The sequence below is a fragment of the Perna viridis genome, chromosome 5, assembly GCF_037379345.1.
Source record: "Perna viridis isolate PV_CMFRI_1.1 ecotype Kerala chromosome 5, ASM3737934v1, whole genome shotgun sequence".
Classification (NCBI taxonomy): domain Eukaryota; kingdom Metazoa; phylum Mollusca; class Bivalvia; order Mytilida; family Mytilidae; genus Perna; species Perna viridis.
Window position 1 is genome coordinate 12,355,699 of NC_142449.1, and position 21,174 is coordinate 12,376,872.

General features: G+C 31.2%; 1 protein-coding gene across 11 annotated transcripts in view; it reads left to right on the forward strand.

Annotated features, from left to right (window-relative positions):
• Nucleotides 1-20,279, forward strand: part of LOC148616067 (maestro heat-like repeat-containing protein family member 1) — a 33,953-nt gene extending 13,674 nt beyond the window's left edge. For 2 of the 11 annotated variants that reach the window (XM_088582738.1, XM_088582749.1), the window contains 27 exons: nucleotides 153-335; nucleotides 485-540; nucleotides 1,269-1,376; nucleotides 1,804-1,923; nucleotides 2,447-2,569; nucleotides 3,740-3,892; nucleotides 4,376-4,507; nucleotides 5,057-5,179; nucleotides 6,056-6,135; nucleotides 6,696-6,933; nucleotides 7,344-7,454; nucleotides 8,420-8,555; nucleotides 8,931-9,043; nucleotides 9,536-9,688; nucleotides 10,906-11,060; nucleotides 11,466-11,622; nucleotides 12,182-12,319; nucleotides 12,892-12,983; nucleotides 13,254-13,391; nucleotides 13,872-13,992; nucleotides 14,475-14,621; nucleotides 15,053-15,241; nucleotides 15,988-16,143; nucleotides 17,211-17,345; nucleotides 17,771-17,873; nucleotides 18,386-18,451; nucleotides 19,111-20,279. In XM_088582738.1, the coding sequence (XP_088438864.1) occupies nucleotides 153-335; nucleotides 485-540; nucleotides 1,269-1,376; nucleotides 1,804-1,923; nucleotides 2,447-2,569; nucleotides 3,740-3,892; nucleotides 4,376-4,507; nucleotides 5,057-5,179; nucleotides 6,056-6,135; nucleotides 6,696-6,933; nucleotides 7,344-7,454; nucleotides 8,420-8,555; nucleotides 8,931-9,043; nucleotides 9,536-9,688; nucleotides 10,906-11,060; nucleotides 11,466-11,622; nucleotides 12,182-12,319; nucleotides 12,892-12,983; nucleotides 13,254-13,391; nucleotides 13,872-13,992; nucleotides 14,475-14,621; nucleotides 15,053-15,241; nucleotides 15,988-16,143; nucleotides 17,211-17,345; nucleotides 17,771-17,873; nucleotides 18,386-18,451; nucleotides 19,111-19,193 (3,509 nt within the window). In that variant the 3' untranslated portion in view covers nucleotides 19,194-20,279. The remainder of the gene's footprint in view (nucleotides 1-152; nucleotides 336-484; nucleotides 541-1,268; nucleotides 1,377-1,803; nucleotides 1,924-2,446; nucleotides 2,570-3,739; nucleotides 3,893-4,375; nucleotides 4,508-5,056; nucleotides 5,180-6,055; nucleotides 6,136-6,695; nucleotides 6,934-7,343; nucleotides 7,455-8,419; nucleotides 8,556-8,930; nucleotides 9,044-9,535; nucleotides 9,689-10,905; nucleotides 11,061-11,465; nucleotides 11,623-12,181; nucleotides 12,320-12,891; nucleotides 12,984-13,253; nucleotides 13,392-13,871; nucleotides 13,993-14,474; nucleotides 14,622-15,052; nucleotides 15,242-15,987; nucleotides 16,144-17,210; nucleotides 17,346-17,770; nucleotides 17,874-18,385; nucleotides 18,452-19,110) is intronic. The other 9 variants (XM_088582740.1, XM_088582741.1, XM_088582744.1 and 6 more) reach the window with 9 other exon arrangements.
• Nucleotides 20,280-21,174: the final 895 nt, after the last annotated feature.

Genomic DNA, 21,174 nt, shown 5'->3' on the forward strand with positions numbered 1-21,174 from the left:
GCAATGACCGGTCAAACTTTTATATTGTTTTATACAAAATTTGTGAGGATCAAGAAAGAGTAAATTTTTTTTTTGGAATTACAAAATTTCCATCAATTTTTTTCAATTGATCAGTCAACATTTAAATGATGTAAATTTTCTTACAATTACAGCTAACATTCCTAAAGCAGAAGCTTTGATTGCGAGATTGATGGTGTTAGCAGGTAGACCTCAGAACGGAAGAAACCGAGGGATACATGTGTTAACATTAATGCAAGGACTGGTACCTAACCTTAATGACCAGCTGGTTGAGCTGTGGGATACGGTTATACCTAAATTGGTCCAGTACTTAGAAGGTTTGTGTTATTTTGCTATTGTTATTTTTATTTTTACAGTAATTATACTTAAGCAAGTTTCTATGTATTAATGTCTTGGGCACTTTTTTTCATCTCTAACCAAGAAAAATAAGCATCTTTTATGTATTTAATTTAAAATATAATTTCAGATGCCAGTAAGGAGGACACATGGAATCAGAAAAACTGGGAAGATCTGTCTCTGAAAGTAAGATATTTATCTTTTTACTCTCTTGTGTCTTTCTATACTTTTTGATGCGACATGTATTTATCTACTGATCACATAAGGCTTGTGTTAACATGTTAACATTAACAGCTTTGATCTACATGCGCATTAAAAATGGTATTTTTATCATGACAATCTGATGCTGAAAACCAATTTTTTTAGGTGATGCCATGATTTGTGTTGCCTATGTTTTGATATTTATCTAGTTGTTATCATAAATTCTATGAAGTGCTTCCAAGTTCTTAAGACCACAGCCATTGTAAAAAAGTGACAAACACATGACCAACATTTTGTGCAACTTATAGGCTGTGTCTATACAAAAATATGAACCAACTAGTCCTATTAGAATCGAAATAAATCACAGAAACTCCTTTTTATCTTTTTTTTTACCATAGGCTGGCCATTTATGTTGTTATTTAAAACAATGCATCATAAATGACCAGCCCATGGTAAAACAATGATAAAATTTAATTTCCGTTATGTATTTCTGAAGTAAGTAGTTGTAAAATTGAACAGTACCAGAATGTAGAATGGTAGCAGACTTTTCAGAATTTTTGCTGGGTAGCTGAAAAGTCTGTTTCTGTTCTGTATTGTAGATACTTTGTAAAAAATACTGTCTGTTGATAAGCTATATCTGTAGTATTACTTACAATAAGCAATTTTCAACTTCTGTGCTTTTATGATTTATTCATTGAATTACTTTTTTTTAGCTTTTAAGTAAAAGTTTAGATGTAGTTGAAAATGAGGAATGGATAGCAGAACTTGGTGAAGTGTTTGGACAGCAGATACCTATGTATAATAACTATTCAGAAGAAAAGGTAGAAAGACCTCATCGTAAACATATCCCTTTTGTATACATTGTGGACATCTAAGCATCTTAGGGGAAAAAAAGTAAAATAAAATGTATACATCTTGATTCATTGGTCTTTAAAGTTCAATGTACAATTTAGTATTTAACTTCCATTTCTTTGCTTCAACAAATTAATTGTTTTATATTTGAATATAAATTCTGTAAAATTTAAAGCACCTGGACCAGTAAATATGCTCATTCCATAACTGTTTATGCATAGTGTTTTTTTTTAAAACAAAATTTCTAAGATTTTTTTTAATCCCTTGTAAATAAAAAGCTATTTTGAAAGCAAATTGTTTTTTTTTTAAATTGATAAGAGAGATTTTTTTAATAACCACCCTTACATCGTATACCTTTAGTATTTTATATAATGTTTTAAATATTGGCATTTACAGAATTTCCTATACAAATGTCTGGGAGTTATTACAAGAAAGTCAACAAAAAAGGACTTTGTCTCAAAGCATTTAGATGTAATATTTGGTACAGTTAAACATTCAGATCAGACAGAAAGGGAGGTAAGTCCATATAAAAGGAGATTTAGTCTATTTCATTCATTAGACAAAAACACAGTGCTTTTCTTTTTGCCTACACATAAGAACCCTGTAGTTTCAGTTTTCTGTTGTCAAATGAAACAGTCAGCAATCTTAGTACAAGGTATTACCTTTTTTACCCCAACTATTCAGTATTAAAATATTTGCTGTCATTTAACACCTAGTGTACACCTACTGTGCTACACTTCCTCTTAGGTCAGATGTGCTTGACTTAAACATTGCTGTGTTTATTGCATTTGAAGAAGGAAAACCTATAATCATATGATAATTCAAGGACAGTACAAGGACACTGCTTTGAACCATACAGCTCAAAGTATGGTTATGATATATTTTTCCTTTTAACTTTCAATAGGTGGGACCCCTTTAACTATGAAAATTTAGACTTTGATCACCAGGCTCAGATCTGCTGGATGCAAATTTGTCCACTGGATTATCTGTATATATTGTAGTAAATTTAGTCGATTTGAAAATAAATACTTATTTATAGGGATGTGCTATAGCCATGGGATTCTGTGCTGCCTCACATTTAGATGCTGTTCTTTCTAAGTTAGAATCAGTAGCTAAGACAGACCTGCAGCAAAAGTCATCAGGCTTGTTTAGTTTCATGAAGGTATGATGATTATACAGACACAAGCCTTCATATGAAGACATCATAAATCTTTGCAAAATAAGTTTGTCAGAAAGTTACTGCAGATATTAAGTTAAGAGATATAGGTTTGTTTGCAAATGGGACAGTCATCCACTAAAAGTCAAGCTAAGAACAGTTCTACTGGTCACCAAACCATATTTAATAATGGGCATAACCCATACTTTTAAGCAAGCTGTAAAAGGCAAAAAATAAATGATGTGAAACTATTTATAAAAGACAAACAAATCTATAGAAAAAATACCATATAATGAATAACAATGAACAACAACCACTGGACTATAGGTTCCTGGCTTGGAACAGGCACATAAAGTATATGGCGGGGTTAAACATGTTTGTGAATGCTCAACCCTCCCCTTAACTTGGATTGTGGAGGGCAAGACAACAATAAAACAAACTATAAATATCTGTTGAATTCAGATTTAGCATTTGAGATCAATACAGAATACAAACACTTTAACAAATAATACAAAAGACAAGAAGGTGTATCTATCTCAAAAGAGTACTCGCTTTTTCTATAAGGTAGTCCAAAGTCCAAAAGCAACCAATAAACACACCTTACTTACTCAAAGGAAATTATCAGTAAAAACACATCCATCAGGATTTTGTGAAATATATCATAAAATGTTTTAGTAAAATAAGGTCTTCATGCAAATGCCAAAATAAAAAGCAATTATGTTCACATGGCACATTAACATAATAATATTACGTGGGATTTGTTAATCTTGAACTATGTGAAAGAACTATTAAACACCACTGGCATACTAGAAAACATGGAATAGAGTATCTTTGTAAAGAACAGTTGTCTGTATGTTAACCAACAAGATTCAAGTTCTTGTTTGCTATCCTTCATTTTTAAGTGTTTTATCACAAAATTTAAGTTTTGTATTTGTACTCATTAGCATATTTTGATGATGAGAATTTTGATAAATCAGTACTTTTTTTCAATCTCCAGAAGATAATGGTAATGCTAATTATGTCTTTTCTTGTGCTTGACATATTTATGCCAGTTATATGGGCTGTCCCCCATTTTAGCAGCTATTTTTGATAATGCCCTTTGCAACTGGTATTATGGTCATTAAATGTATCTCAAAATTCAAACTTTTGATACAATTTTCATTTTCTTATATTTAGGGTGAGAAGTCTGAAGTTGATGTCGAGCGAACGAAAGCTACACTAATGCTATGTTATGGTTTTGTGGCATTATTTTCACCTACTTCTCTCATTGTATCCAGAATGGAAGCAACAATCCTAAGAAGTATTCAGCCATATTTTGCAAATGTCAAGGTGAATTTTAAATATAAATCAAAGGTCCTTTATTGGTAAAGATTGGGATATTTTATCATTTTTAATGATTTTCTCTAAACTTGAAGCAGAATTCAAAGATGCATGACCTGTACCATATGTCACAGCTTAAGTCTTATATGTCCCAGGATATTTATTGCATTTGTCTATGTCAACATGAAACCATACCCAAAATTGACAAATTTACGTAAATAGATTTTTATTTTAATAGGCCTAGTAAATGAAGAAATAATTTTATTTTATGCAATTAAATCTGAATTGTATATATTCACATGACAATATTTCAATTTACAATCAAAGCATATTTCATTGGTTTGTAATCTCACAGATTTGAAATATTATAATATTAATAGTCTACATATACAATATACCCTAGTTTTGCCTTCTTGTAGATATTATGCAGAATATGTCAAGCAATTCAAAATTTCATCCAGTGAATGTAAGGGTCCAGTATTTAATTTTCAGGATGCACTGAATTTAGATCTTAGAAGATGTTTAATCAGGACTATAGAATTGATTGGGAAAGCTTTTGATCCAAGAATCATGAAGAAATCTCATTCATTCATTCCAAAGCAAAAATTCTTATCTGCACTTAAGGTAATTGATTGTAACCATGGCTTTGTTATTGGTTTAGCCTCTGATAGTGGTTAAAGAAAAGATTTTCATTAAAGATAAACTGTTATATACAAACAAGTACCAACAGGAAGATTTTTATGGGCATTTATTATTACAAGGGTCTTGGTTGTCATTTTACTTTATCTAAAAGCATTTGAACATACTCGTAACAAAATTCACATTAGAAACAAAAAACAAATTTAGATCAGATCTTTTAAATGGTAACCATGTTAATTTTTTATAATAATAAGAAAATCTTTTCTTTTTCCCCTTTTGCTGGGGTTCAAATTTGCTATTGAGAGTGGAAATTCCAAACTTTAAAAAATTTGGAATAAAGATTACTCTAGGAAAACCTAAGGTCCTGAATACAGCTCAGTTTAAATGACTAAAGGTTCAGGACCTAGGTAAATGAATTTTAAAAAGTTCTGGGTCAAAGGTCTGAGACCTTGGTCCAAACAAATTTGAACTCCTGCCTTGGTTTAAGATTTAGCTTTTTATGCATGCTTATTTATAGTGTTATTTGATTGTCAGGATACTTCAGTTAAACAAAATCTAATCCGAACCTTGGACTTAGTTGGTGATGCTTTACACCCAGACCATCTTAAAACAACATATAATTTTAGTAATCGTGGTGAATTTATCAATCACTTACAGGTATTTAAAAGTTATCTTCCCTTTTTTCCAATTGTTGATTAATGCACCCATCAGTAGTTACTATCCTTCATGATAATTTAACACTCCTATGATGGAAATCTTTACCACTATCCTTGCTTTCTACCATATAGTATTTTTTCTGAAGAACAAGACTTAAACATGCTAAATTGTATTTCATTACTTTTTTTTACTACTGAAAATGTATCTCATTGCAAGAAGATGAATACGGGTTTTCTTTGTATTGTATAAAATAATTATATTGTATAAAAAGATTAGAAAAAAATAGGGGAGTTGATATAGTAAAATTAGCTGTGAAAGTAACAATGTTTGCAGGTACTTTCTGTTTTCTAATACATAGTTAATAGAAAGAAATGAGAGATTAAGATTTAGTTTTCTGGTACAACATATGATCTATTCATTTCTTTATGTTACTATGTTTCCTTTTCTGCTTTCATACAGTTCATCAACTTCCTATGACCTATGACCTGTACTGTTTTACAATGTAATTCAGAACATGTTTACAGCACAACATATTTCAAATTTCTTTTCTTTTAGAAAACTAATTACTTGTATATATTGATGTTAGAGCATTTTGTTTTTCACTTATGATTAAAACAATTTATTGGGAAAAACTTCTAGCTTAGTTTGTCAAATATATATGATTTCAATCTAAAAATGTTAATGTAATTACTGGTACATATAAAAAATATTTTTAATACATTTTTGTATAAGAAGTTTAATACTTGTACTATCAATATTTTTCATGTTGTTTTGTAGTTTAAATTTGTATATAATTATAGTAATCAGTTATTAAAATAATTAACTTTCGTCGTTATTTAATGTTTTTCTAAGTGTTTAACTTTTTGTTCTACACAGACATACATGCAGATGGAGAGCACTGCCTCATTAGCAAATGAAACGAGAGCTCTGGCAATGAATGCCTGTACTACCTTAGTGTATCCTTTTATAATTAGTCGTTTTCTCTGGTTTTATATGTCATGTTAAATGTATGCATTGGATATTAATCCATTTGATATATACTAATACTGCATTTATTTTTTTAATCAATATTTTTGAACTCCTAAGTGGAAGAAGGGGAGATTTATGATTTCAGGATGTATGACAGTCATGGTGGAAGGTTCACTTGTTTGATCTTAAACAGTACACATATAAAAAAAATTCAAATATATTTTATGATAATTGATTTCAGAAGTAGCATGCTTTCTGATCGGATAAAAAAAATTGTTTATCATCTCATGGACCAAATTTGGTAATGTGACTATGACATCATCAACCTTTTTACTGATTTACTTGTGAATTTTGATACTGAAATTAATTTATAAGGAATGACTGTACTATATTGCAAAAAAATTGAAGCTGAAGTACAGAACTAATTCAGTGATGATAGATGTTTTTGTCCTCCTCAACAGACCCTACCAAGGTACATGGGGACTTCGATTATGACACTCAAAATTTGCAGTAAACTTACACATTTAATGTTCCTTAGCTATTATAGTAAATTAGATCCTCGTTTATCTGAGGCAGAAGAATTAGATCTCATTAGAACCTCTGTAGACTGTATATATCTTCTACCTCCCGATGGTCTACCAGCCAAGAAAAACAAAGAGGAATCATATGAAAAGACCCTGGAGATTGAGGTTCTGATGCAGGCAACCTTCGAAGCCTTACATGATCTTCTGAAAGAAATGTTACTGAAAGATCTTACTCCCAATGGTCTCAATACTATATTTAAGGTAATGTACTGTTATTTGATGTAGTTCCATTAACCTAAATTAAAAATGGTAAGTTACTTTACTAGATACATGTATGTCAATAATAAGTGGGTATATAAATTAAATGTACATGTATATTTTTGAAAAAAAAATACCTTGTAATTCTATATTATTAAAATTACTTATTCCCTTATTTACTTAATTTCTTTTTTTTTTTTTTGCATAGTGGTGGATATAGGAAATATTTTGCAAATTTTATTTATCTGAATAATATTCAATTATCCTTCAACTTCTATCAAGGAGATGTGTCTCTGTTTTTTTAGTTAGACAGCATCATTTCTACACAACAGGGATAAAAAATGCTACATACTACTTGTTATCAATATTTAAGAAAAAAAAGGTATAAGTCACAGTGTGATGTCTTTTTACAGCAATTAAGCAGATGGTTTTTATCAATAGAAGAACATGTAAGAGAAAGAAGTCTTAATACACTGTTGATTGTAGAACAATTTTTGTTGGAAAATATAGAACCAAGTTCAGGGGTAAGGCGTTATACTATCATTCTGCAGTATCTGTATACCCATACCATTTAGAGTAATAGGTTATTTATATCTTAAGGTCCTCTTAGTCTTAAAACTTGATACAAAATATATACTTATACCCCCGCTCTTGTAGGTATGCCATACGGTGGGATTCAATTTCAGAAAATTCGACATATTTCTGTTTACCGAGGATTTTGTTTATTTTCCTTATATCATGATTGAAAGCGGGGGTATCACTAATGATCCATAACTCACATATTTCTTGTACTTGTACAATTAATATACTTGATATAGAGGTGTAATGTATACAGAAAAATGACAGTTTTGAAGTAAAGACAGAAAAAATATCATAGTGAGCCCTAAAAGGTGAGATTCGATGTTCCATTAAGAAGCTCAGAACTGACTATTCTGTTTATTGATGATGTCACAGTCAATTTGACCTAACTTTGTCATTGGTAACCTTGTTTAGTATCAAGGTAGTATCCTTATATAGTAAGAAAATGGATAAACTGTGAAATTGCTTATGCATGTATAGAATGACAGAAGTTTTGAATTTGTAAGTTTCAATAGTACCATAACAAGCCCAGTCTACTCTTGAATCTTTCTATCAAGACTTTCAAGCTTAATGTTAATCTATTTTTGACAATGTATGACAGATATTTTGATGTTTATAAACACCGTCTTTTGAAATTTGGATATTTTTAGTACTACGACAAAATGGTTAAAATTAGTTATCCATACTAGATGACTCTCAGAACTTCAGGTCTCTTTGATCCACCAATCCATGATACACCAGGGTTAGCTTGATATACATGTAGTAAATATTCTGGTACTTAGAACATGAGTCAAAGTTGGAGATAAAAATTACTGTCATGTCAACTTTGTTTTTAAGTGAGCATATTGGAATTCCATAAAGGTCGCATACTTTTGCAATTTTCAGGTAAAATATAGCATTTGTATTTCAGGGTATTACTGATTTTCCTACTGAATGTGTGATACTTGCCAAGTTAGTACCTAGATGTACTGATCCCTCTATCAAAGTTAGACAACTGGCCATGGATTGTGTTCAGTGTACACTTAGAATTGCTTCCAAAATTACAGGTAATAAAAGTAAATTAAAACAATTGTTACTGAAGGTATTAAAGGTGTGTAAATGCGGTAACAAACTACCTCAATGGTAGGCTTTTGACTTAATGGTAATCAGAATTTTGTTTTTGTCATAAACTGGAGAAACCACACACTTGCTTAACTGTAAGAGAGACTATACTTCAATAAATTTGTCTGATCAATGGTCCTTTTGTAAATTTCTGGATTATTTTAAGCTTTAACTAAAAAAAATCATGTCCTTTTAGAAGATCTTACTGTATTTTCCACACAATAAAAAATAACACCCGTTTGCTCAAAATTGTTACTGAGTAAATGCCTTACAATCTGTTGAAATAAATATTTTCTATTCTAAATTGCTGCATATTTCAGGAAACTCATTAGACAAGCCAGACCAAATGATAGAAGCCTTATCAACCCTCAAAAACAGACTGGAAAAAGAAGACTCTACTATTTTATTCAGTGTCATCAATGATCTTGCAAAGGTAATGTTACTTTCACTATGACCGCACATTAAAATGGACCAATAACTATAAATAAAATACAATACATAAAGGACTTGTAAATTAGTAACTTGCTCAAAGGCTGTAATAAATTGAATTATGTCTTTGTCATATTGTGAGGTTCTTAGATCGATGAGGTCATCTCAATTTATGGATTTTTTTTTCTCAGAGTCATGGGTCTAAAATTTTCAATTTGTAATCAGTACTCTTTCTTCTTGCATTCAGTCAAATGGCAATGCTTCTATGTTAATTATAACATTATAGTGCATAATGATGAAGGCACTGAAATCTCAGTAATTTATCCTTCCCTTTTACAAGCACAATCAAGAAAACTATGGTTTTGGATAATTTGCAACTTGAAAGGCAAGAGACAAAAGTACCGGTAAGCCAAAAAAAAATATACCAATGTAGAAACAACAAGTGGTAATTGGAAAGAAATCACCCAAGTAATAAGTTCACCTGTATTATGTTCAGGTCATTGCCAAGAAGCTTCCCAGTGGACAGTTAGTTGAGTTTTTAGATAACTTACAAGAAGGTTTACTGGATCCACAGTCCCATAGCTCGTCAGGAGCATGTGTTGTATTAAATGGTATTCTCAAAGCCAGAGGGAGTGAAGTCAGCAAACAGGTAAAATTATTCACAATAATAATCAGGGCAATCTAAGAGTGTTACCAAAATGATCAACTTTCGTTACAGCATGTTTTTGTGTCTGTCGGCCGTTAACTTTTTAAAACCTCTCCTCTGAAACTACTTGACAGATTGTAACCAAACTTTGCATGAATGTTCCTTAGGGTATATTTAACAGTTTTGGGGATGTTGATCTGACATAAAAAATACGGCTGCCATTACTGAAAATATTTCATAGGGGTCAAATTGCAGAATTTTGCCAGTACTCAAAAACAGGAGGGTTTAGCTAAAATCTGGTGGGGGAATAGAATTGTTCAATATGATGGCATGTACCTATGCCAAATTTTTGAGAAAGATCTATTTTTAGATGCTTTAGTTATTGGCCCAGAAATGCATTTTTTTCCCAAATTTTACATTTTCAACTTTGAAAAACTTCTCTGAAACTACTGGATGGATTGTAACCAAACATGGCATGAATGTTTCCTAGAACATCGTTAACAACCTGTGTGTGGGGATTTTTTGAGTGTTGAAAAACATGGCTACCATTACTTTTGTGGAAACTAATGGGTTTAGCCAATATTTAACGGTGTAAAGAAGATCAGCAGGGTTAGATGGACCAATGCCCAAATTTTCATAAAGATCTGTTGATCAGTTTTGAAGTTATTGCCCTTAAAGAGAGTAATAATAAAATATGAGAGATTTATTATATAATACGAAAACAGGGTAGATATCTAAGATACTCCCTATTGGTTAAAAGATTCTTGTGACAACAGTACAGTAGGGTCATGAGTCTAGCTTTAGCAGGCTAAAAAAAAACAGTTGTTGGTCTTTTTAGCCTTCTAAAGCTCACTAATGAGCGATTTAGGCTCTCTAGAGCCTCTAGTTAACTTAAGTCATTATTTTTTTACCCTTGTTAGTCATCTTTTATACATTTTCTTATTACAAAAATTGAGACTGATTTTAGATGTCCTTCTTATTTACCACAGATATCCATCTTATTTGTTAAACACCTGTGTAATCTTTTGGAAACTGTCTCAAGTTAGAAAAGCTGTCAGTTTCTGAGTCAATTATGATATATTTCTAACCAACCTCTCTTTCTGACAAATTTTTTATAGATGGATTGTAGGTTAGGCTTCAAACAAACTTATGCTCATTTACTTTTTTATTTTAAGATGTATTCTTCCTGAAACCTTCATTCATTTTATTTCTTGTTCAAGGTATCTGCTATTATTAGATATCTCCATGATAAACTTGGACAAATAGAATTTGAACAGACCAGGACAGGAACACTCAGATCTGTGAGAACACTGGCTGGTCACCACCTAAATAATGTTTTAAAAGCTTTACTGAGCTACCCTCTGCCTTTTGATAGGTAAGTTCTGGTGACATGATTTGGAAGAATTAAATGACATATTGAAAAAGTTAAATCACCTTGTTCATTCATATACCTTGTTAGTACAACTTTTCCAAAACTGTTTAATGGAATTTAGTTAAACAATATGTTGTTGGATGCTTCAAAGGAAAGTATACCTTGCTTAATGGTTTTATATGTTCAAAGTTAGGGTATCACTAAGCAAACTTCATCACATTTATAGTTCTATCAGTTTTCTATGTTTGGATAGCAGCATAGTGGCAAATTGGGTGATTGTGCCCTAAGTGTTTTTTTAAAACAATTCTGGTTTTTCAGTTATGACAACTTGAAAGGTTGCATGTCAGGCTGACAGGATTATTAACATTCATATCCTCTATAAACACATTTATACTATCCGTATTACAGTAACATAGTAGCTATATGGCAGATGTTATGTCAAGATGCAGGGCTGACATCAGGGTTGATTGATCAGATGTTAGACATGCTACAGAGACAGTTACCATATGAAGAAAAAACAGAAGGTGAAAAGATCACTAAAACATCAACACAACAAACATTAGCTGTAAGTTTACTATTGTGAAGTACTTTAAACATATATATAATCATGGTGTCATTAATTTTGTCTTTGTAGGTAAGAGCTTTGTTTTGGACATGCGGAGGCTGAAAATTCAATTTCTACAGCTGCCTCCTGTCTTTTGTTTCTGTCATATAACTTATATTAGTTTGATGGATTTTTGTTAAACTTTGTTAGATTGATTCAAAAGTGATGAGAAGAATATCTATCAATTTTAGGGCAATATTGAAGACTGATGTTCCTTAGATGGTCCTTCAAGAAATCCTGTAGTTCCAATTTAACATTACAATTACAAAATTCACAAACATTGCCAGTATGTCAAAGATTAGTCACCATGACTTAAGTAAATATTTGTGAGGTGGGGTCTTTAGCATAGCTGGCCTTTCTTATAGCCTATATATTTTTTGTGTATCTCTTATATAACCTTAGTGTCAGACTGTCCAATCAACCTGCAAATTATCTCAAAGAAAAAAGAAAGTGTAAATGTTAAACTATAGATTCCATTAGGTTAAGATACTGTTAGATATAGATTTGTTTCACTTTTTAGGTGACATGTGCATTTAAGATTCTGTTAGATGTAGAAGAAACAGAGGAAGTAGTATTGAAGAATTACCATAGATTGTTTTCTGCTTTGTTACAAAGGGTTGGATGTTCCTTGGATTGTAAGGCACCAAAACAAGCTGTTGTAAGTTCATTCAGAGAACATTCTTATCAAAAGATTATAAAGTGCTCGTTTGATGTTTTCAAACTAGTAGGTGCCATTGTGATAATACATTTCCCCATCTCCTTGAACTGAAATGTTAATGGTAGCTCAATGTAAAATTACATTGTTTCTCTGAAGTCAGAAGGTCACTGGGAGACATAGCTGAGGTCAAGCTGAGGAAAATGACAAGTGTGAATTCATCAGGAATAGTCCATTATTATTATTGATCTATAATATTTAAATATGAAATGATCTGTTTCAAAAATATCTATGTATTTGATGTTACATTGTACATAGATTTTTACATTTTTGATAACCTACTTGTATGGACAATTTTTTTAAATTATAGAATAACATCAGATTTGAAGACTGAGAAAAAATGCTTTCTATTGAGATGATAGGTTTTTTAAGAATCATTTAGTGAGTCTAGTAATGTCTTTCATTTAAAACATAGTTTCACAAGTAGAATAGATGTTTGAGTTCCATTTTAACAATAACAAATTATGTGATATTTTTTCAATGAATTAAAGATAGATTATCCTTTTAACATGAAGGTTTTATTAAAACAGCAGGAAAAAGAAGAAAAGCCAAAGGAGAAAAAGAAGAATGCACCTCCTTCACCTTCTAAAGTTCCCCTGCCAAGTCGGTAAGAAACGTATTTATATACTTCATTGGCATGAACAAGTTTTTGAAATTGATGGCTATATATAAGCTGTTTAAAACTGTTTTGATCAGAATTGTTTATTTTAATTGTCTGGAATATTTTCAAGATAATTTTTTTATTACATTTCTATCCTTGCTACTAAAAATGGGAAGATTTCCATAGCTTTGAAGTTTCCTCAGTTTTCTGAATAAATCATTGAGACAAAATGTGTTTACTTTATATGAGTAATAAATTTATACCTTTCTTCAATAGAGCTGCAGTAGATTCTTTAAGAGCATTTCTACAGAGATCGAAGTCAGAGGATATCATAGAGGGTCTTGAGAAAGAGGATTGTTGGGATATGCTTGATGAGGAAGATCGATACCCAGAAAGTGTCACTATACTTTGCAGGTAATAGAGGATGAAGTAATGGTAATCAATGTGATCTTAACCTTTGACCTTAGAAGCAAGTTAACTTGTAATACTAAGGGGAATACAAAGCAAGGATCTTTTTCAGTTTCTTATCTCTAACAACATTAAATGTTTATAGCTTGCATCTTTAAGTTTTGTTAAATTATGAAGAAAAATAAATCCTAGTTAATGTAAAACTGTAAAAGGTATTTCCATTTTTTAAAGTATCAATATATTCAACTTTGTCCTCAGGTTCATGTTATTGTCTAGTGATTTGTTTCTGTAAATTGTTCTTTTCTGTGAAAGATGACCCATTGAAGGTCATTTTGTATGTGAATATTTTCCTGTGGTTTGATAATAAGAACGTCTGAAACATTTGTTTATTATGAGCATGATATTTCTCATTTTAATTTTTCTTTTTAAAGTAAGATTGAAGTTCTTTTCCATCTATTGTTTCAAAGTTATTTGTTGTCATCGCAGGAAACTGGTAGAAAGTGAAGCAGGAAAACCTCACGTATCTAAAATAGTATCAGCACTGATGTCAGGATTGTCCAGTTTATATGACCCACAGAGGATTACTGTAGCGGCTTTCTTTTCTGAGGTAAATATAGTTCTGCTTATCTACTATCAGTATTTCATTTTGTTTAAGTTTAATGTATTTTGGCATTATGATAAGGGAATCAGAGAGTAGAACATTAGTGGTTCTACTCCAGAGTGAGTCTTATTTTATCAGTTTGTAGAGAGTTGTCTCCCATGCTGTTGAAAAGTACATGTATTTGTTTCCCAAATGTACCTGTACCACAGATCTGGTACAAAATGCAAAAATACCAATCTTATAATTATTGGAAATTTTGATTTGCTGTACACATGTTTCAAAGGGTAATATCTCATCAGCAGCATTAGGATGTGTAGGAAATACAAGATTTAAAAAAATGTAAATTGTATAAGTAATATCAAAATTGAACCAAATAAAGCACCTATAAGGTAAAAGGAGCTATATCTTTTATTGAGAGAGACCTTTCAATTTACAGTGGACTAAGTCTTAAATTAGAAACTTAATCATCTAGTTATCTATATTTCCAGCTAATCAACTTGAAGTGTGCTGGTAATGATGATATGATAGAGATGGTTATGAATAGTTTATTGGGCAGACTGGTAGACTCATCACACATGGTCAGGATGTTGTGTATCAGAGGTTTGGGCAATGTCGCCAGTAATGATAAAGTACAGGTAGTGTACTATGGCTTTTAGAACATACAGATTAAGGAGGTAGACTTAGGGAAGGGACATGACTCTTGACATCAGTTTATATTAAATTAATTTTCTCCAAAGTATATCAAGCTTTCATTTGAAATGGAATGAAATCAGTCTGAGTTACTTCGATACTTACATGAGATCGATGTTAAATGCTGCATACAAATAATCCAATGATTTGTAAGAGTTGAGTCCCTTACTGTAGGTCCTTCCTACTTAAGTGGCATGGGAAAAAGGAAACTGTTGCTAAAAAAAAACCTGTGTAATTGATAATGCTGTATATTGAAAAAAAACTTTATTAGAAGGGAAACTGTTGCTGAAATAGACCTATGTAATGTACTGCATGTTTGCAAAAGCAGGTTATCGTTTTGTAAGCCTGTTAACAGTATTTCTACTTCTCATTTTAGGTACAGCAGTACTCTACAACAGTATTATCAGCCATGATGGCGGGTATGGATGATAAAGAAGACCCAGAAGATCTCATTACAACAGAAGCCATGTCAGGTCTCTCTAAGATCCTGTCAGAGATTGATGAAAGTCATATCAGAGCAATACTCATCAATGTATCACTCAGAATCAGACCTTGCTTTGAAAAGGTAGGATACATAATGATATACTGATAATACTATGCATTGGGTGTAAATACATGAATAAAAGGACTTATGCTGTGCAAGAAACAGTCTCCATAATTCAAGAGATTTTTATTAGTACTTGTTATAAGCACCTCTTATGTCTTTTGTGTTTAAAGTGAGTACCAGTCTTTATAAAAATCAGACAGGAGGTGATTCATGCATGTTAGGAACCCACTGAACTCCATTTTATTTCTTGTTCAGAAACCATTACAGACCACATAACCAAGTCTTAGTTTTTCATTTCGTGGTTGCGCTTTTGAGATAAAAATTTATATAGATTGTACATGAAATTAGCACTTTGCAAGAGTTATCATTCTTGATTTGGTTGATTTTAATGGGAAGTTAAAGTGTGGTTTTCTCAAAAGTACATATCTTAATACAGAAAGGACTATTGTCACAAAAAAATATAGCATATGTAGACCAAAAAAGCATCATCTGACCCATGGGTTTTTCTACACCATGAACCACTTTACCACAGACATTGTCTGAATTTTATATGGACTGTTACTTAATTATTTATCAGGAATGGCTGAAGAAAAATGTTCACTTATCTCTAAAAAAGCTTCACAGATTATTCAGTGTAAACCTATCAAAGTCATGACTATTTAACAATTGAAAACAATCCTTAAAGAACATACATTCAGTGAAGTTTTGATACTGATGTAGTCTTCACTTACAAATTTAGGACAGCCATTTGTTTCTCTTCACAGGATAGATCAACAGTAAGAGCTCAAGCATTCATCTTGTTTGGAAATTTATCCAGATTTGGTGATGGGCCATCAAAGGCTCCTTTCTTAGAACAAATACATAGTAACTTTGTCAGTCTACTACTCCATCTCAATGATCCTGAAAATGAAGTCAAAAAGGTAATAGAACTGTTTACATAGTAGCAATCATAGACACAACTTCATTTGGAGTTTATCGTGTGTTATAGCAATATTTTACCTGTTCTGTTATTTTTTTTTCTATATGTTTCTATGAGTTATTGTATTATAATTATTTCTCCTTACAATTGATACTTACCACTTTCAAGTTTTTCTACACTTCATCGAAATGGATATTATATCCTCACTCAACCAGTTGGTGGAATATTAGAATTGCCTTGTCTGTCCCTCATTTTTATGATTTTGGGTGCTGTCTGATATCTACCTCCTGTTTTGTTGGTCATTTCCCCCTATATTAAATAATATAGAAAATTTTGTCACAAGAATCTTGGTTCCTAACGTTTTTTTATGCCCCCGTAATGATAAGTTTGGGGACATATTGTTTTACCCCTGTCCGTCCCATAAGTTTTCTGCTCTTTTTTTGAAAATCCTTGAAGATATTGAACTGATTTTTTGTATGCGAGTCTTTCATGATTAGTTACAGAATGAATTTCGTTCCACTACGCTGAGTTTTACCAAAAATATGGGCCCTGGACTTTAAAAATTTCATTGCAATAACAGTTTTCCACTCTTTTTTTTGTAAACCCTTGAAGATATTGAACTGCTTTTTGGTATGTGAGTCTGTCATGATTAGTTACAAATTGAGTATAAGTTTCATTCTTCTACGCTGAGTTTTACCAAAATAATGGGCCCTGCACTTTAAAAATTGTATTGAAATAATAGTTTTTCGCTTTTTTTTGTAAATGCTTGAAGATATTTGACTGGTTTTTGGTATACGAGTCTTTCATGGTTAGTTACAGATTGAGTTTAAGTTTCGTTCAGCTATGCTGAGTTTTACTCAAAACCACATGCGGGGGCATCATTTGTGTCTCACAGACACAATAACACATCTGGCAAAGTGCTTTTTACAATTATGAGTTATGATATAGCTGTATGAAGGTTAAATGCGGGGGCATCACTTTATCTAGTCTTTTCGGAACTTATACAGAAGTAATGCAAACAGTTTTTAAAAAGCAGTTTTAATGTTCTGTATTTCTATTGTCATTTAGGCTTGCAAATTCTCTCTTAGACTCCTGGGGCCGCTGTTAGAATCAGAGGCTATAAACAACAAGTTCCAGAAATATCTTCTAGAGGATGCCAACCTCATATATGGAGAGTTTATGAATGATCTTGCTAAATGTATTGTGAGTACTATAGAGAACGAAATGATTTTTGATATTTTTTAATCTTTAAATTTTATAGTAAGAAATAATTCATTGAAACATAAGTTTATCATTTTTTAAAACATGAGCTAACCTTTCAAGAAGAAAATTACATTTTTTAAAGGATTTGTTAAACTAGGAAAGCAAGTTAAATATTTGGAGTTTCCCCTTTGAAGCTCAGAATTTAAAAAATTCCTAAAATACCACAATTGATTGTGATCACATTTTGATTCGGAAAGTTAGGCGTCATATGTAGATGTGGATTGAAAAAGATACCAACTGCTGGATCCCTGCAAAGAAAGACAATCATAATCTTTTAAAATTAATCATTTTTCTTGTATACTCAGTCTCATGACAGGTAGGAAATAAGATGATAAGTTAAAACAAGTTTATACTTTTACTTTCAGATTCAAGACTTCCCTGACAAAGTTAACTTTTATGTAATGGGATGTTTGTCATTCTACAAAAGTATGTGGTCAGAGATAAAGTGTAATGCTGCTCTTTTTACTGGTTTGTATGTTACTTGCACTAGGTAATATGATTACTTATTCATCTTTTGAGGAAACTTATTTTGCATTTATAGGCAATCTGCTTCAATATGATATGACCTTTGAAATTTCTTGTACTTGCATACATTTACAAAAATTGTGTATTTGTTAAATTCATGAATTTAAATACATGTAGAAAGCTTGAGGATTTTTAAAATTTTTTAGGTCAGCTGTTGAAAACCGCAATAACTAGAAAGAGATGTTCAAATATTGTTTTCTAACACTATATGCGAGCAGTTGATCAAAATGATGAAAAGCCAAAAACATGATTGCTTATTTTGTTTCTATAACTCAGGCTGTTGTTTAGTAGTTTTCTAAATTGGAGTATTTTGGTTCACCCTTTTCTTATACAAGTATTGCATTATGGTCAAGTAAATTATTCTTGCCTGTAAAAAGACTTTTTTTTTTTTTTAATTAGATTCAATGAATGTAGTCCATATTTCTGTTTTACAAAAATACTAAATTGAATTTTAGGTTATCTGCTTGGAAATCTCTCTAAAGATAAACAGTCATCTATTTCAAAAGAACATGTTTGCTCAGGTAAGTTCAGGATTATACTGATCTTCCATCTTATCAAGAATTAAAAACAAGTACTGTCTTTTAAAAAGACAGCCGACACGGTAAAATTTTGTTCTTTTAACTTCTAAGTTTCTACATTTTTTTCAAGAAAATAACCCATGGCACTCAATTTCAAATTTTCAATACAGATTTTTCGAACGCCACTAAATTATAAGTATTTGGCCAGTCGGGAAACAGGATTGTCTAAGTTTCTACATTTTTTTCAAGAAAATAACCCATGGCACTCAATTTCAAATTTTCAATACAGATTTTTCGAACGCCACTAAATTATAAGTATTTGGCCAATCGGGAAACAGGATTGCGTTTCCATAAAAGGGTGTCCTTAAGGTCAAAGGGTAAAAAGCGAAACTATACCGACTGCGTTGGAAAAAAGTCATTTATGATTCAGTTCTTGGTTTGCTATCGAACACAAATTATATGAATAATTTTCAAGTGGTGGTAGATGACTATGAATAAATTTGTTAACCTTTCTAGAAGAGAAACTAGTTAAGTCAGATCTGTATCTGTAACATCTATCAGATTTGAAAAAACGACATCATGTTTACAACGAGCTAGTGTATAATAATTAAAATTAAAGGTTCGTTGATACCGGAAACTAATAAACATGTTCTCTTTTTCAGCTCTGATCATCTTGTTAAAAGATCCATCCTCTAGTGTAAGGTCTGCAGCTGCTGAAGCAATGAGTTTGCTATATGAATACTAAGAAAGAAAGATGCTTTGTTATTCATAGAAATCCATTAGGAATGCCTAACCATTAATGGTATCTTAGAATTATACCTTAACATGTGCAATATAAAACCTCAGCAATTATTGTGGGTAAAAAGTGACACTTTGACCATATGTGATACTTTTATAAGATATACTAGTGCTCATGTGATTATTTGCCATAGAGATTGATACAAATTGTTTATTACAAAATAACTTTTATTTTGATTGGAAAATGAATGATTATATGAACTTGCAGTATAATTTAAATGGCATTTTATAACAATTGGTCAATCACTGTTAACCTGAAATACTCTTCTTGCTTGAAATGCCATAGAATGAACTTTGTTTTATGACTGATTTATAGTTTTTTGTGTGTAAGGTATGTAGAATGCTTTTATATATGCTGGTAACACATTATTTAATGATTTCCTGCTTCATATTCATTACATTCCTCAATGGTTCAAAGACATAAAAAAAAATACAATGTTTGTTTATAAAAGTAATTGTCTCATTAAGTCCCTTGCAATGTTTAAAAAAATGACTGCATTCCTAAAATTATATTATTTTTTAGTCTTCAACATGAAAAAAATAACTGAATATATCAAATTTTCTCAAATGAAATCACTTGACCAAAAATTGATTTTTGAAATTTTGCTGGAAGTTTTATGTATAAATTTATTTTTTTTAAGATTTGCGTAAGTTCTTGTGTATTTAAGACTTTTTTTAATTGGCTCTACAATGTATATTTTATAGAAATTTTACTTCATTTTCTACAAGTATACATTAACACAAAGACTTTGTGGTTGTGATATTCAAAATGAGTATGTATCAGTGATGTCTGCATCTACTGTTTCTTTTTCTTGAGGACTTGTTTAAACTGTTTGCATCAGTTTTGTTTTAGCAATGAAGTAATAAACTTGATTGTTCATTTGAGCATATGCTTTTGTCATATTAGTAACAGCTTTGATCAAATGACCTGTGTATGTCAGATTATTTATTTTTGTTAAGTCTATCATATTTTATTTATTACAATCAAATTGTTTTGTTATAATATTTGAAAATATAAAATTAAGACATTACATATATTTAGTTGAGTCTTGTTTATCAGAAATAGTACCAGGTAACTCTTGGTATAAGGCTGCCACTCAACGAGATTATACATGTAGTATATTTGAATCACCTTGTCTGTCCTTCCAAATTTTGCCACAAACCTCTCGGCTCCCAATGGATGGATTAATATAAATTTGATGTGCTGCTTTATATAGATAGGGCATATGTTGCACTATATTTTGGTTGCTGTTCAGCTTCATGTATGAGTGGTAGTTTACCTAGCACAACAATGTATTCAACTTCATGGTTCTTTAATAAAAAGAAAAAAAGTGTTTTGTCATCAACTAACTACTGCAGTATCCTTCAGGACCAAATAGTGTTTGTCTCATGGTTGAAAAATATAATATATATAATGAGAAAATTTGCTATGTCTTTCAAGCAACTTTCAGAGGATCAACCTGGCTTTTAAACTTGATAACCTATAAGAATCGTTTTAAGATGCATTGATAGTTTTATGGGATGAAAAGTTCCACAATTTGTTTCTGTGTATCACTGTTACTATCAGGCGTACAAGATTCTTTACAGGATCTTTATTAATAAAATACTTATAAGGCTTGATACAACCAGAGGTCAAATCCTGGACAGTTGGGACAAGTATTGGTACATCTAAGAGTTTTTTTTAATCATTATATATTCTCACCAAAATGAAAGGAAAGAATTATAGAATTGAAATTAGACACCAACCATATATGACCCAATATCAAATATTTAAATACAGGGGTATATAGGAATGACCTTGTAAATTCATCAGTTTACATTACATCTAAGTACTTCTTATTGTCCCATGCCACTACATGGACGGGGACATAGAAATACAGGTGTTAGTGCCTGCATGCATCTTGTCACACTTTGTAGATGCAACTCCT